Here is a 15,826-nt window from a genome sequence, read left to right on the forward strand (position 1 = left end):
AATCCAGAAGTTTAACATGTACACAGGATATGCACTGAAATCAGATTAAACAGACTATTTAGCTACATATCACACATTCATAGTTTGCAAAAAAGAGCCGGACAAAGTCACTCTCAGCCTCCCTGGAACAGCAAAAGGAAAGTGTTCTGAACACTCAAGGAGAAGCTATCATATAAGCCCTTCTTGAATTCTCTATACATAATCCTTTCTTCTTGCCAATTCCTCTATTTTGTGTGAATTTACTGTGTACTTTCAGAGTTCAGTGGTTGAATACCTGGGGTGGAAAGAGCTGAAGGTAACTGCTGCATGGCCAATGAGTAAGAATTATAGAGTCCACATACAGTTCACTGGCAGTCTGGCCCACAATGCAACAGCCCTCTATTTTTTGAAAAAATTACTAACAGAATGCTTACTAAGGAGACAGAATTGGAGTAAGCCATGCTTGAGATCATTTGTTACATCTCAAACTAAAAAAAAGGGACCTCTGTGGACCAATGCCTGGGATTCACAAAATGCTTAACTATGCAAAATAATTCTTTAAAGAACAGTTTTTTAAATAGGATTTTACTCTGTAGCAAGTGTGTAATAAAGAAAAAAAAAAGTTTATGTTTAGAATACCCATTAGGGATTTTTTTCCAGAGTTACTTCGACATGAAGGGTACATCCTTTCAATTACCAACAGAAAAGAACTTGCACAATAGAGACATCACGTTTGCTTTCTAAAAATTTCATTGTATCTTGACACAATGGCCTAGCTTTTGGGTAACACAAAGGACGTCAAACTTCAAAGCAAAATGGAAGACATTTTCTGACGGGGCAAATGTTCAGTTCTGAGCTTCCCGATACAGTTAGCAATCCAAGTGAACTCATCAGGAAGAGGTAAAATCTTCTCCACTGCAGAACCCTGAGCATAGCTGTGGTCTGCTTCTTCACCTCCCATTCTCAGGGTTCTCACTCTGTCAGGCACTGTTTAGCCAGTGCATGGTGAGATGTGCCTCTCTACTCGAGGGCTTCCAGAACACAGTCCAGCCACCTTGCTCTCTGGTTCACATGTAGTCCTGAAGCATGTACCATGTAACGAAAGCCAAGTTTCAAGAATTAAAAACGGAGTCAGTCACAGTCCCAAGTGCTGTGAGGGAAGCAACAGGGCGTTCAAACAGAAGATTAATAAAAACAACGTCTACAAAGTTTATAGCAGGGCTTGAAGATGAAAATTAAAATTTCAACCATGAAAAAGGTTCACCAATACCCAGGGACTGGGCTGCCTGCCTGAAGTGGCAGCTGACATGGAAATCCAATTCTTTTAAGGATCTACACATGGTAATTGGCAAAATACATGATAGAACAAAACACATCAATTCCTTTCTTTTGAAAATGACTCTAAAGAGAGAGTGAGGCTAGAATCCTTCTTCCATGGTCCTGCCTATTCAGCCATCCAGAGCTTGAAGGTCCTGTCGTATGAACAAGTGGCTATGAGCTGCCCGTCGGAAGAAATGTCTAGGCCCATCACTTTGCCTTCATGGCCGGCCAGAGTCTTCAGTGGGGACCAGCCTGGGTGGGTCCAGATCTTGGCTGTGTTATCATAGGCACCAGTAAGCAAGAAATTCCCATGGATAGCTACGAAAGAAAAGGGGAATTGCTTCAGGAATTCAAGTACTCAAAAGAGCATAAGAAAATAAAAGACCCCAAATCTTCCAGAGTATGCTCCTTTGAAAAAGAAGGTATTTCCGCATTCAGAAAAACCCAACACTCTCATCTGTATTCCTACTAGGCCTCTATGAAAAAGAGGACGACTACAGGCAGACTTAGGGAAACAAATAACATTATTAAGGTCTTTTGGCTCTTTCCTTGATAGACAACCTATTCAGAATAATATTAAGGACTCAGTGCTTGGAGCTTCCATGGAAAAAAAAAAATGAAGCAAAACATTCATGGAAGTCTTCGTTACTTCCTAGGAACAAGAAGCATGCCGTGTCACAGCTCTATGTGAAAGTGTGCTGGAGGGAAAGGGATTATACTTTGCTCCTTCAATAGAGTCCAAATTCTCTCCTGTTCCACTTCCAAGGTAAGCTAACACCCAGCCTGCATTCCTCAGAAGTGCAATCTGTCTGTCTTGTAATTAGGCCTACAACAGGAGGAAAGCTTACGCTCAAACTTGACACCCGTCACTAAGTTCTGATGGGCAGGAATGGTATAGACACAACGCCGCTGTCGAAGGTCCCACACTTTGCAGGTGTTGTCGCCACTGCCAGTTGCAATGTGGTAGCTGTGGATCAGATGTAGTACGGAAGTTAGAAACAAAGGGTACTTTCTGACCAATAACCCTCTCCACCCCTCATTCAACAAGCTTATTTACCCATTGGGGGAGAAATTTATTCCATAGATTTCCTTCAGGTGACCTTCTAGGAACATGATACAACGTCCTGTGCGCAGGTCCCAAACTCGACCAAATGCATCCAGTCCCCTGACAAAATAATTTATGAATGAACATTTTGAATCCAGTTCTCTGTGGAAGCAGGCATACGTAAGAGGTGAGACTGCTGAGGTGCCCCTAGCTTTGTGGAAGAAGCCTTACCCAGTGCCAGCCAAAGAGCCATCTTGATGGAAGGCAATGTCATACACACCCATGCTGTGGCCTTCCTGATGCAGGATCTCCTCTTGAGCCTCCAAATCCCACAAGCGCCATGAACGGTCATAGCTAAAAAGTCAAACTAACAATTAACCAGCAGATATTCAGTTCCTATAATGTTCCCATATGTCTTGGGTGCTAACTGGGAAACCACAGTTCCTGTAAACCGACTTTAGTGGCTATTTTAAAAACAGAATTCTCTTAGAATGGCCCAGAAAAGATTCTGTTGCCTTCTTTCTTCCTCCAATTTCACTGTTATGTCCTTCCATTCACTGAGCATTTACTGGGTCCTAAACTGAATGCTGGGCATATAAAAACCAATCACAAACAAACAGATCAATAGAATAGAATAGAGAGTATAGAAATAGGCCCACATATACATGGTCAAATGATTTTCAATGAAGCCATCAAAGCAATTTCAGTAAATGATGGCAGAACAGTAATATATGTGGAAATAAAGACAAAACAAACAAAAAGCCCTCAATAAAAAAAATGGGCAATGCACCTGGACATTGAACAAAAAAGAATATACAAATAGTCAATAAGCATATGCAAAGTACTCAACACCAACAGTCATCAGAGTAATAAAAACTGAAACCATGAGATTCCACTATATTCTTGCTAAACTGGGCAAAATGAATAGACTGACAACGCCAAATGTTGGCAAGGATATGAAAAAGTAAACCAGAATTCTGGGAATGTAAAATGGTACCAACACTATGGAAAACCATTTGGAAGTTTAGAAAATGTTAAATATACATCTAGGGACTTCCCTGGTGGCGCAGTGGTTAAGAATCCACCTGCCAATGCAGGAGACATGGGTTCGAGCCCTGGTCTGGGAGGATCCCACATGCCGCAGAGCAAGTAAGCCTGAAAGCCACAACTACCGAGCCTGTGTGCCACAACTACTGAAGCCCATGTGCCTAGAGCCCGTGCCCAACAACAAGAGAAGCCACCGTAATGAGAAGTTTGCGCACCACAACGAAGAGCAGCCCTTGCTCACCGCAACTGGAGAAAAAAGCCCGCACACAGCAACAAAGACCCAATGCAGCCAATAAATAAATAAATAAATTCATTAAAAATATATATATATTTTAAATATACCTGTAACCTTGCAACTGCATTCCTAGGTATTTATTCAAGAGAAAGGAAAGAAAACAAGTCCACAAAAAGCACTGTACAAGAGTATTTATAAGAGCTTTATTCCAGCCAAAAGCTGGAAACAGCATCGGTGTCCATCAACAGGAGAATGAATAAACAAACTGTGGCAGAGCTTTGGAATTACTGATACATGTAACAACATGAATGAATCCTAAAAACCTTGTGCTGAATAAAAACCAGACACAAATGAGTTCATAAAGTATGAATAGGCAGCATTCATTTATGGTGACAGAAATCAGGTCACTGGCTGCTTTGGAAAGGGAAGCTGACTGGGAAAGGGCACGGGGGAGCTTCCTGGGGTGAGGCAAATGTTCTCTCTATTGACAAGCGCATGGCTGTGAGCATAACTGACGCCGTCTTGGGCCCGTACAGTTCCTCCCGTCCTTTTGCTGACCCTACCCAGAACGGTATTGTGTGGTAAATTACTTTTCTGTTGTCAAGGGCTTTGTAGTTAATAGGTATTGTTTAATAATCATTAGGGCCAGGTGGCCTCTATGCACTGTTAGTCCTCAAACAATGATGAAGACCTTTGCTGATGTACATCCAGCACCCACTAGTTACCCATTCTTCACTTAGCAATGTACTTCCTGTTTCCAAGCACTTACCCCCATATCCTAGGTTAACTATAAAATTGCCCCAATGGTCTCTTGGGGGTTCGGAGTGCAGCCGTGAATGCATCTGGATCGCTCTCTGCCAGATCCCACCCTGTGAGTGAGTGACCCTCTAATAAACTAATCCATTGGTTATATGGAACTGCCGGCCTCATTTTTCGATCTCAAGATGCCTTCTCAGTTTGGTGGGCACCTTTCATCCGCTTGGACCTCCAATGACAGGGATGTGGGTCACATGAGCGTATGCATTTGTCAAGACTGACTGAATTACACACTTAAATCCATTCCACTGCATGTAAATTGTATCTCAAAAAATTCTTTAACAGATTCTGGCCTCACTGAATTTACAGAACCAGAAAAGGAGACTGATTTGTAAGCAGAGAAATTATAATATATTGTATAGCAAAAAACAAAACAAACAAAAAAAACACCTCTAGTATTGGCCAAGAAAGAGGGAAAAGCTCTAGTTTTCCGGCAGTTTTTAGTTTATTAATTTCAGATTAACTGTAATTTAAAACCAAATACACTTGGCCCTAACTAGGTCACATATTCTTTTCTGATTCTGATTAACTGCAGTCCAAGGAAATCTTACTTGAAGATATCCGCTCTAACATTTACTTGGCAGCTTAGCCATAAAAGGTTAACAAGATGCCACACGCCTGTATGGACAGACCAATAAGAGGACGGCTTACCAGGTGGTACCTAAGAAACGTCCTGATGGATGCCACATTACACGGGCCACGCGCACTGTATGGCCTTCAATATCTGCCACTGGTTCATCACTGAAAAGGAACCAAATGTATGTAAGTAAACTATTTTACAGTCATGTAAATATTCACTGAATTTATTAACTGTTGAGCACATATGCACCCATTCTGCATGGTCTGACAAGCCAAATTGTAACTAAACTTGTAATTCATTAAAATTTTAGGGCTAACGATAGTTTTAACTCAATTTCCAACGTTATGAAAGTTTTGGGACTATTTCATGTGCCCACAGGGCAAAACTGCCCATGACACTTCAATAAACACTGTCTTTCTATTTCAATTCACTATGTTAATAAACTCTTAATGCCATTTCACTTATGATTAAACATACTTTGATAGCAATGTGAGGCTAGGTCAGACAGTTCTGGCACAAGTGGATTACAGATAAATTTATCTCAAACTTCCACATGAAAGAAGGAACTCCTAAACAGAGGCTTAGTATCCTTTAGGTGGCCATTAAATTCTACTACCAGCAACAACAGAAAGAAGATCTGGACACCAGCAAAAGGAGATAAACATGGACCCTAAAGAGGGCAATTAAAAAGGGAACTTTGTCAATATGCATACACAGAACTAATCAAAGCCCTAGGGGAACAAATATTGCTATGTATTACCAAAGCCAATTAAAATTTGCTGTGTTCACAGGTAAGATCCTGTCTGGCAAAGAGTGGAGACACTAATTAGCTCCTCACAAAATCCTGGAACAAAAGCCTCATGTGCTTTCCCAAAGAAAGAAAACTAAGCAACTGAATTCAGATGTCTATTAGGCAACAAGGTGCTTCCAAAAATTTACTGGAAAACAATAATCACAAACACATTAAAAAAACAAAACAAAACACCAAACTGATGTAATTGGAAAATATAGTCTAGGTAAAGGATGATGCTATTGGGAGGAGACATCACTTCCTTGGCAATACTGCCAGACAGAACCTCCTTCCTCTCCCCTGTGGCTGTTTGCTAAGAACCCATGTGCTGTCTAGAGTATTATTTTTAGTCAATCTACCAAATAGTGCATTTCTATAATGTCACTCTATTGCATGGGAGGTATAACGGCTCTTTCCAGAATAACTGGAGCCGGGAAACAGTGGCCACTATGTTAGAGGTAAAAATCAAGGTACGACGTTAACAAGGACGGAAAACCCAACACAACTCCTCTGGTGAGAAAAGGTCTAAGGAAAAAATCCTCCATTCTATTTTCACACCAAGTTACCTTGACTCCTAAGAGTGTCTCTGGGGTTAAATGCCAGATTTTTAGGTCCCAACTAATCAACTATTTACTTTAGTGACTGCAGTGTGGACAGAACGGTAGTATTCACCTGTCAAGGCTCCAAAGCTTCACAGAACCATCAGCAGCACAAGAGGCCAGATTGACATCTTTTTGGTCCAAGGAAACAGTGGATTTCGGATGGAATACAACTGCTCCCACGTTTGTGTTATGGCCTGAAGGAGTGTAAGAGATGAAAATCAGAGGTCCTGCTCCCTTATAACTTAAGTGTAACTACAGACAAGGACGAATATTACATATACACATATCAGAGGATGTGTGGACTTAGAGAGTATTAAAATAGCTGTTCAGCTATTAAAAAACTGAACTGTTTTAACTTCTATAAATGACATTTAAAAAAAGTGAGATGCACAAAAAAATGTTGCTTGGTTTAGAGACTAAATGCCAGCATGGGGCTGGATGTGAGAGAAAAGTGGTATGCCTATGAAGACATTATCACGCAGCCCTGCAGTCAAAGAAAACCAAACCAAGTCAAACCAAATCAAGAATTATTCTTGTGTGTACTGGGTCTGACCGGCAGGCATAGTTTTAGAGCTGTACTGCTCGACAGAGTTCACACTGGGAAAAAAGACTGAGATTTAGGCAAGATTCGAACTCACCTCGAAGAGTGTGAAGGAGGTTGCAATCAGGAACAGACCAGAGCTTGCAAAGCCCACTCCTATCAAATACAAAGGAAAGCATCTCAGCCAGGGTTGGTCTGGGAAGGAAAAGGTACCTTGGTAATATTACTAAAGGACAATCTCTTCTCCCCCCCCCCCCAAAAATGTTACAGTGGCAGACAGAAAAAGTCTTATCATTTAAAGGATTAGAGAAAAAAGCTACATCCAGGCCTCATGCAAACAGAGGCCTCTATTGGACTGTAAATATTATAGCACAAGTTGCTCTTCTTCTTAACCTTTGGATCAATTTCTGAGGGAAGCTAGGACAAATTAAACTATCTAACAATAACAGTAATAATGATACTATCTCCTTAAATATGAATAGCATTTTGTTGGTTACAAAGTACTTTTTTTGGGCAGGCACTGTGAGGCATGCAGGATCTTAGTTCCCCAACTAGGGATCAAACCTGTGCCCCCTGCAGTGGAAACACAGATTCTCAACCACTGCACCGCCAAGGAAGTCCCCAAAGTACTTAAATTTTTTAAAAAATGTTTTACTTTGGAAAATTTCCAACAAATTACTTTCATATCTATCACCAAGTGATCCTTATAACAGATTGCTGAGGTACATATAAGGCAGGAATGATCATTTCTACTTTATTTTCTTCCCCTCATTTTTATTTTATTTTTTGTAGTTAATTTTTTTACTGGGGTACAGTTGATTTACAATGTAATGTTTCTGCTGTACAGCAAAGTGAGTCGGTTACACATATCCTCCTTTCTACTTAATAACGAAGGTAACTGAGGCTTGGAGAGGTGGAGGGATCTGTGTAGGTCCTTGGCTTTCTCCTGAACCACAGTCTCAGTGTCTGCCTAGTCAAGTAGTTTCTGTGAGTACAAACGCAAGTGAGTTTCGCCCTCACTGGATCACAATGTTCCTCAAGAACAATTAAATAACTAAATAGAACAAAACAACAAAGTTATCACATCCTAGAGTTTGCTGCATATGTGATGGCAAGTAGAAAACAAAATAAAGATAAAAACAATAATTCAAGTTTACTGAGTCCTTACTACATACTAGGCACTATCAAGGCAAAATGTTTTACAAGCATTATCTCGCCTCACTTTACAGATAATAAAACTGAAGCTTACAGAGATTAAGTATCTTGCCTCGGTCACAGAACCAAAAAAGAAAAGTTACATCAAGGTGTGTATCCTAGTTAGTCTATAAGCTCACTATATATCTGCTCCAAAATGATGCTAATGCCAAGAACATGACTGACACGTCACGGATCTCTGCGGTCCCTTGTGAACAGTAAGAATTGCTAACTGAAGGCTGTATTGTAGTGCTTACAATGCATAAGCACTAGCATCTCTAGTTTGGTGTGATCATGAGAAGCAGAGGCAAATGGTACTGAAATGGCCTTCTAGGACAAATACTGATTTTTCCCCCCTGAACCCCATTTAAAAAAAGTCACTGTAAAATGGGACTTACCAACAAGCGGTGGCCAGCATTTTGGAATTGGGACTAAAGTGACAGTAGGAGATAGGCCGATCATCCCCAATCTGACTGCAGAAATTATTCAAAGACTTAAAAAAAAAAAAGACAAACAAAGGTTCATTAACCGGCTAACCCAAGACTTTCTTGGCTTTTCCACCATAAAAAAAAACAAAACCAAAAACCGTTCCAGTTTTAACCCTCCCCAAGATTCTTCTACCCTCCCTCCTCCCCTTTGTTTTTGTTATGAGACACTTAAACGAATGAATGGACTCGAGGCATATCTGGAACTCCAGCATACTGTCTTCTATCTTAAGCTAGTCTCAGTATCACTAGCTTCTGTGTCAGCTAAGTATAAACAGGAAAGCCATGACGAGATCTAAAGCACAGTTTGACCTATTAAAAGGGAGAATTAAAGCATAGAACCATAGGCCTCTGCCCAGTACAAAGTATGGTAGGTTCCCTGCCACCTTAACTGATGGTTCCTCCCAAACAGCAACAGTGTAAGCAGAGAGGAATAAATACAGCTGCCTTTACTTGCTAGAGGTGGGCCAGAGTAGAACATCTCATAAACATTCAAGAATCTTTAACCCCAATGTTCACTGCAGCACTACTTACAACAGCCAGGTCATGGAAGCAATCTAAATGTCTATCAACAGATGAATGGATAAAGAAGATGTGGTACATATGTACAATGGAATATTACTCAGCCACAAAAAGGAATGAAATTGGGACATTTGTAGAGACATGGCTGGACCTAGAGATTGTCATACAGAGTGAAGTAAGTCAGAAAGAGAAGAACAAATATTGCATATTAACACATATATGTGGAATATAGAAAAATGGTACACATCAACCAGTTTGCAAAGCAGAAACAGAGACACAGATGTAGAGAACAAACATATGGACACCAAGTTGGGGGGGAGGGGGAGGGTTTGGGGGTGGGATGATTTGGGAGATTGGGATTGCCATATATACATTACTAATAAGAAAAAGAAAATCAAATTGTACATGTTAAACACATGCAGTTTATTGTATGTCAATTATATCTCAATAAAAGTACTTAAAAAATTAATTAATCAAAAAAAAAAGAGAATCTTTAACATATTGGACAATTGCTGAGAGCATCTTACCCGGAGAGATTTGTGCAGCTCTTGCATCTGGGAGGTTCTAGTTGTCTCAGGAATCTCTTTATGAAGACGGGCCTCTTCCAAGCGTTTCATTGCCCTGTGACACAGAAACAACATTATTAACCCTGAGCAAATGGGTTGGAAACAAAGGTCCACTCAAGTCTTTACCACTCAATTTCAATTAACAACCACAGTCATTATAAAGCAGATCCTCAGTCCTTGAGAGGAAATAAGAAAAAGTAGGATTCTTTCTCCTTCTTGAGGCTCTCCTTACCTGGGCAGCGAGTAATTAGCAATCCACAGTCTAGCAACCTTCAGGCTGTTTGGTCCTTCATGGTACCAGGTTTGCTGATACTGAAAGTTAAATTAAGAGCAGAAATGTCAAGTTTGAAGCACTCCTGCCCTTTTCATAGCTATCAATTTCCTTTGTAACTGCCCAGGAAAAAGATGAATTAGTTCAGCAACAGGATGAAACCAGGTATATGTGCTCTCTCCTGTTATTTGGACAGTTTCTGGCTCTTTGTTAAAAGTGACACCACAAATTCTACGGTTCGTTCCTGAACAGGAAACTCACTTACCTCCATTTATACCTACAAAAGAACCACAAACTATTGCCAACAACTATTCCTGAAGAGTAGAGTCTACAACTCCCCTCTGACCCCATGCTACTGAAAACAGAAAATGAGAGAACTTTGTTTCCTGCATGTTTATACTATGAAGTCAAAGACACATTTTACCTCTTCTTTGGACTTCTTTGATTTCTCATCATCTTTTTTCGTCTTTTTTAAGGCATCAGTACCGACCACTGAAAGGATATTTCTTAACCTGTAACAAAAAAGGTCAGAATTTAAACAGAATTGAGATAAGATTGTGAAAAGTGTAGCTAAGAAGGGAGCAAGCTTGCCCTAACTCTCTCACCATTCAAATCCCAAGCAACCTTCTTTAAGGGTCAAGTTGTGATGCCTGAACTTCCAGTGTGATTTCCTTCAGTCAATAGTCTTTATATTTGAAGATTCCCTAAATAGAACTAAAAGCAATAACCCTGTTCAACTTAGAGTCAACTAGCCCCAACACTGCTACCACTTGGGCTGTGAATACAGACAACCTTCACTCAATGCCACAGTGTGCTGAATACTGCTCAGGTGCTAAGTATAAAAAATGACTAAGAAACAGTCCTTGATTTCAAGTTGCATAGTGGGGGGTGAGGGAGTGGGGGGGTGGACAGGACATTCAGAAAGTACTGGGGAACTAGAGTACATTACATTAAGTATTATGACAGTGGTAAGCGCATGGTGCTAAGGGGAATCAAAAAGGAGTAAACAACCTAGGTTCGGAGGGAATCAGGGAAGGCTTCATGGAGAAGACGTTATCTAAACTGAGTCCTCAAGTAATCAAGTCAATGGGTCAAGAATGGGAAAGGACAGTTGAGGCAGAAGGGTCAACAAATGTAAAGGCCTGGAGGCAAGAAAAACATGCTGAGCTTGGAATCACAATTCAATGCAGCTGGAGTGTGGAGTACTGGGAAAGGGCTGGTGAGAGATAAGGTTGCAAATCTAACCAGGGGCCAGGTCACTAAGAGCTCCTAATGCTGTGGTAAAGAGGGTTTACATTTGAGAAAGACCCCTGGAAAAGTATGGAGTGTGGACTGAAGAGGGAAGAACAAAGACACAGAAATCAGACAGCATACTACTGTATCCCCTGAGTCTTTTTATTTATTTATTTACTTATGTGGTTGCACTGGGTCTTAGTTGTGGCATGCGCACTCTTAGTTGCAGCATGCATGTGGGATCTAGTTCCCTGACCAGGAACCGAACCCAGGCCGCCTGCATTCCCCTGAGTCTTTCCATTCTTTTTTTTTTTTTGGCACACGAGCTTAGTTGCTCCGCGGCATGTGGGATTTTCCTGGAGCTGGGATCGAACCCGTGATCTCTGCATTGTCAGGTGGATTCTTAACCACTGCGCCACCTAGGAAGCCCTCCCCTGAGTCTTAATGGACTGAACTAAGTCAGTGGCAGTTGGGACTCAAGACATTCATCTAAGGGACACAATAAGACAGATTTTGCCGTTGCAGAAGACAAACAACAAACAGTAGAAGTAAACCTTCTGAAATGCTATTAAGAAAGTAACATAGCATTGACAGAGCATAATGGCAGCACTTACTTTACAAGGGGTCAGGGGTTAGGAAAGGCTTCTTTGAGGAGGTGGCATTTATGCTGAAACCAAAACAATAAACAAAGCTCTAAAAGGCAAGAGAGGGGGATAAAAGCAGAAAAATTAAGTGGAAAGGCAGAAAAAGAGCTTGAGTATCGCAGGAGAACCATTATGGCTACTAAGTCTAGTAAAGTGAGGAAGACTGGCACAAGGTAAGGATGGAGAGCATGATTAGGAGTTTTTTACTCTAAGTTTAATAAGAAGACTGTAGGATTTTAAGCAAACAATTAACACAACAGATTTGGGGCTATTACAACAGTCTAAATGTGAAAGCAATGGAGGTAGAGAAAAGAAGACACATTGGAGGTACCTTTCAGAAGCAGAATAGACAAGACTGCAGGTGGGTTACGCAGAAGATGAGCAGGTTTTCAACTGAAAACTGTGTGATGTATTGTTATTTGCAAGGAGAATAAGAAAAGGATGGAAAACAGATGAGCTCAATTTAGATAGGTGAAAATTGAGTACCTATAGAATATCCAGGCTACAGAGACCTGGGAGTCTTTAAAATACACATGCATGTATACACAGTACACCACGCCATGGGAATGGAGCTGATCACTCAGGGTTAGTGTGGGATAAGAGCAAAGAACAGCAGTTTATAAAGGTTCGGCAGGGGGAAAAGAGAGGCTGAGATGAATCAGCTAGAGAAATAGGAGGAAAATCAGGATGATTTGGTTTTGTGAGAGCCAAGGAACTGGAGTGTCTGAAGGAGGGAACAGGTGGCAGTGTACCAGGGCTATTTCTGATAAAGAGCTGATAACCTTAATAAAGAGCAATGTCAATGTGGCAGTGGTCAATCAGTGCAGCAGGCTGAAGAGTAAATGAGCAGTAAGGGCCTTAAGAAAGTAAATATAATAATAATAAGTGAGGAATAGCTGAGCCCCAAGTCCTGAAGAGGTAGACAGCCAGGTCCACATAACTGCATAGGACTAGCCTGTCACTAAGAGATTTTGTAACTTCCAAATCAGAAGAGGTGCATTATACGAGGACAGTGCCTCTTTTCAGTAACATCCAAAAAACATTTATCATTATGTCTTATGACATAATGACACAGAATGTGACTGTTGTTTAAATTTTCAGAGCTTAATGACAAATGCTTACTCAACTCACAACTCCATACTGAGGAGAGGAAGGGAACATGTTAACATCTTCTTCATATCTATAAAGAAAAATTAGTAGTGGAGTAAAAACTGGCCTAAGGCTTAGATTACTGGCTAAACCATATTAACACAACTTAATAAAATATTCCGTCAACATCATCTGAGATAGTCTATTAAAGTTTTAGCTACAAATACCAACTAAAATTTGGAACTAGAACCCTGTGATTAAAAAAGAAAAGAGTAAATACTTAGAAAGGGCACCTTTCTCTTCTTTCAGCAGGACCCTCTCCAAAAAGTGTGATGGGTTCCCCCAAGGCTCTAAGGCAAGCCTTGACCTCTGAGTCATCTGTGGAAACATTGATCTGCCGGGCTCGCTTCCTTCTCTCAAACTCGGCTAACACTTCGGCCTGTCGCTCACTGATGTGCTCTTCAATTTCAAACACTTCTCCTGTAAAAAGAATAGGCAACATCAGCATAATCACAGATCTTCTTCAAATAGGCAGAAAGAAATAATTTCTTACAATTGAAGTCTGTATGCCTCTAGGGAAAGTTAACTGTCTAATCTACTACAAACTACAGTTTCTCAGTTTATTAAAGTATGCTAAACACAGAAAACTAAATGACGTTTTAAAAGGCAGGAAAAAAATAAAAGGCAGGAAAATCTTGTTTCATTTGGCAACCTTACACTTACATAAACACACAGCTTGATGAGACAGTAAGAGTATGGAGCATCTTTCACAAATAAGTTAACCAGGCTTTCTATCCATGATAAAATAGAAACATTAACAACTGCCAAAGCTACTCTCTGAAACAGTCTCAGTACAGATACACTGACAAATACAATAGTAAATTGGAAATAATTACCACGAAAATGATATTCTTTGACTGTAAGGCTTTTTGGATAATCTAGCAGATAGTTTTAAAACTCACACCAAATACAAGCACTTTGACGAAAAATGAGTAGTAGTGATGCAGTTATGTTTAAAATAACATAAAAGGTTTAAAAAGTCACTAAAGTGCATGTGCACAGAAAAGAAAATGTGTGGGAGGATCCATGAGAAACTTGACAGCAGTCCTATCTGCAGAGAAGTCTTTTCATACCCCTCTGTACTGTTTGAATTTCTCATGGTAAACATGAATAATTTTATTTTAAAAATATAGTGGACCACTAGCTACTAACATGAAAAAAATATCCTCAACAGTATACAGAATGACAAACCCAGGTTACAAAACAATTTGTTTATCATGGTTTCATTTACAGAAAAAAAACCTTGTATTTTGATTTCTTTCCAAATAAAAATGGCTACTACTTTTATGATTTAAAAGAGATATTTCATTTTGGGTGAAAAATAACTGGAGAACTGAAAAAGGGAGATTATGAACCACTGTAGCTCCAAACCAATGCCAGAACTATGCTAGATCTCCAGAAGACAAACGGAATCAATTTGAATCCAAATACACAATGAATAAATTCCTAGTAAAACTACTAACAATTCACAGAAAAAAACCGTATAAAAGATTTAAGAAAAAGGTTCTCCAGATGATACTAAGTAGGGTAGGCAGAGCGTATGGCCTTAGATAGACGCAAGTTTAATATCTGAAATTTTGTGACACTAAACTAGTGATATCTAAGTTTAGGAAGGTAGTCATTACCTAGAAAATCTGAGCACCAAAGGTTAAAGATGGACTCACAGTTTGCATCTTACCAGAAGTTATGTTAATGTTCCCTGCTTCAATTCCTGCTTTAAGTCCTTCTTTTCCCAAAATCCCAGATTCTCCTTTGGCCAGGCGCTCCCTCTCCTTCTCTTCCAAACTTCCATAATAGATGTGTGGTTTCTTCACAACCGGAGCGACTAAGTCATCAGGTGCCTTAGTTTTGGTTGCCTGCTAAATCAAAGACCTGGATTAACCTAAAGCTTAATCTTAGCAATTTACTAGGCTTCCCAGAAGGATGAAGCTTATCCAGAGCTTCAATTCTATATCTTCCCCAAAGAAAAGGACAAACTGGACACCAGTTATGATGCGTCTTCCCTGATTTGGGGCTGGTCCTAGTCTCTCAATCACTTAAGTTTTGCAGATAGGAAAAGATGGATTAAAACTAGTGAATATCTCTCGGTAATTTTTCTATCAAAGTCTTGCTTTGGAACATGTTTACTGCATTCGGCCGCAAGTGCAATCTCTCCTTTGGTTTTATGAAACTTCCAGAGGTACTGCTCATCGCAGGCGATATCAAGGATAACTGAAATAACCAACGCGATGGTAAGGGGGCCACATTAGAAAGTTACTGTCTATACATTTCAAACGTTTTCAGACGTGGAGCAGCAGACATGAAGTTAGGAGGCCTCGTTACAATTAAGAGGTCTGATACTGTCATAAATCTTGGTCAAGACACTACTCCCTTTCGGAGCTCCGTTTCTGAACCAGACGGAAGAGGTATTTACATTGCGGGGTTGTAGTGAGAGGTGAAAATGAGCTAAAATATGAAAGCACTCGGGGATGAGCAAAACACTGCTTCGCTCTCTAAGACCAGACAGAGTCTGGCAGCCTTCCTCCTTGGCCCTCCACCTCCGTAGCCCGTTCCCTAACGGCCCTGTTCCGCAGGGACCCCCACCCCTCCGCGCTCCCTGCCAGAGTGAGCTGAGACCTGTACCGTGGAGGAGGCTCGTGAGGAAGCCATGCTGGGCTCCGGGGCCACGAAACCCCAGCGAAAGCCGTGCTCTACGTTTCTGACCGTCCACCGCGCGCCCAGCAAAGCGGAATTACGACACCGACCGGAAGTGGGCGGAGGGACGACGCAGCGCCGTGGGCGGCGTGGAGCATGATGGGAATCGTAGT

General features: G+C 40.7%; 1 protein-coding gene across 2 annotated transcripts; it reads right to left on the reverse strand.

The window, feature by feature from the left end:
* Window positions 1–711: 711 nt before the first annotated feature.
* PRPF4 (pre-mRNA processing factor 4) lies at window positions 712–15,784 on the reverse strand. 2 transcript variants are annotated; one of them, XM_057723153.1, is made up of 14 exons: window positions 15,642–15,784; window positions 14,698–14,875; window positions 13,253–13,439; window positions 10,418–10,505; window positions 9,955–10,034; window positions 9,684–9,777; window positions 8,548–8,642; window positions 7,053–7,111; window positions 6,485–6,608; window positions 5,094–5,183; window positions 2,576–2,698; window positions 2,357–2,464; window positions 2,148–2,266; window positions 712–1,617 (listed from the first exon to the last, which is right to left on the reverse strand). In XM_057723153.1, the coding sequence occupies exons 1-14, from the start codon at window positions 15,666–15,668 to the stop codon at window positions 1,424–1,426; spliced, it is 1,566 nt and encodes a 521-aa protein (XP_057579136.1). In that variant the 5' UTR covers window positions 15,669–15,784; the 3' UTR covers window positions 712–1,423. The 2 variants fall into 2 exon arrangements, with proteins under 2 accessions (XP_057579136.1, XP_057579135.1); XM_057723152.1 differs by having other exon boundaries at window positions 14,698–14,878; window positions 15,642–15,752.
* Between the last annotated feature and the right edge of the window lie 42 nt (window positions 15,785–15,826).

The sequence above is a fragment of the Hippopotamus amphibius genome, chromosome 2 (assembly GCF_030028045.1).
Source record: "Hippopotamus amphibius kiboko isolate mHipAmp2 chromosome 2, mHipAmp2.hap2, whole genome shotgun sequence".
Taxonomy (NCBI): Eukaryota; Metazoa; Chordata; class Mammalia; order Artiodactyla; family Hippopotamidae; genus Hippopotamus; species Hippopotamus amphibius.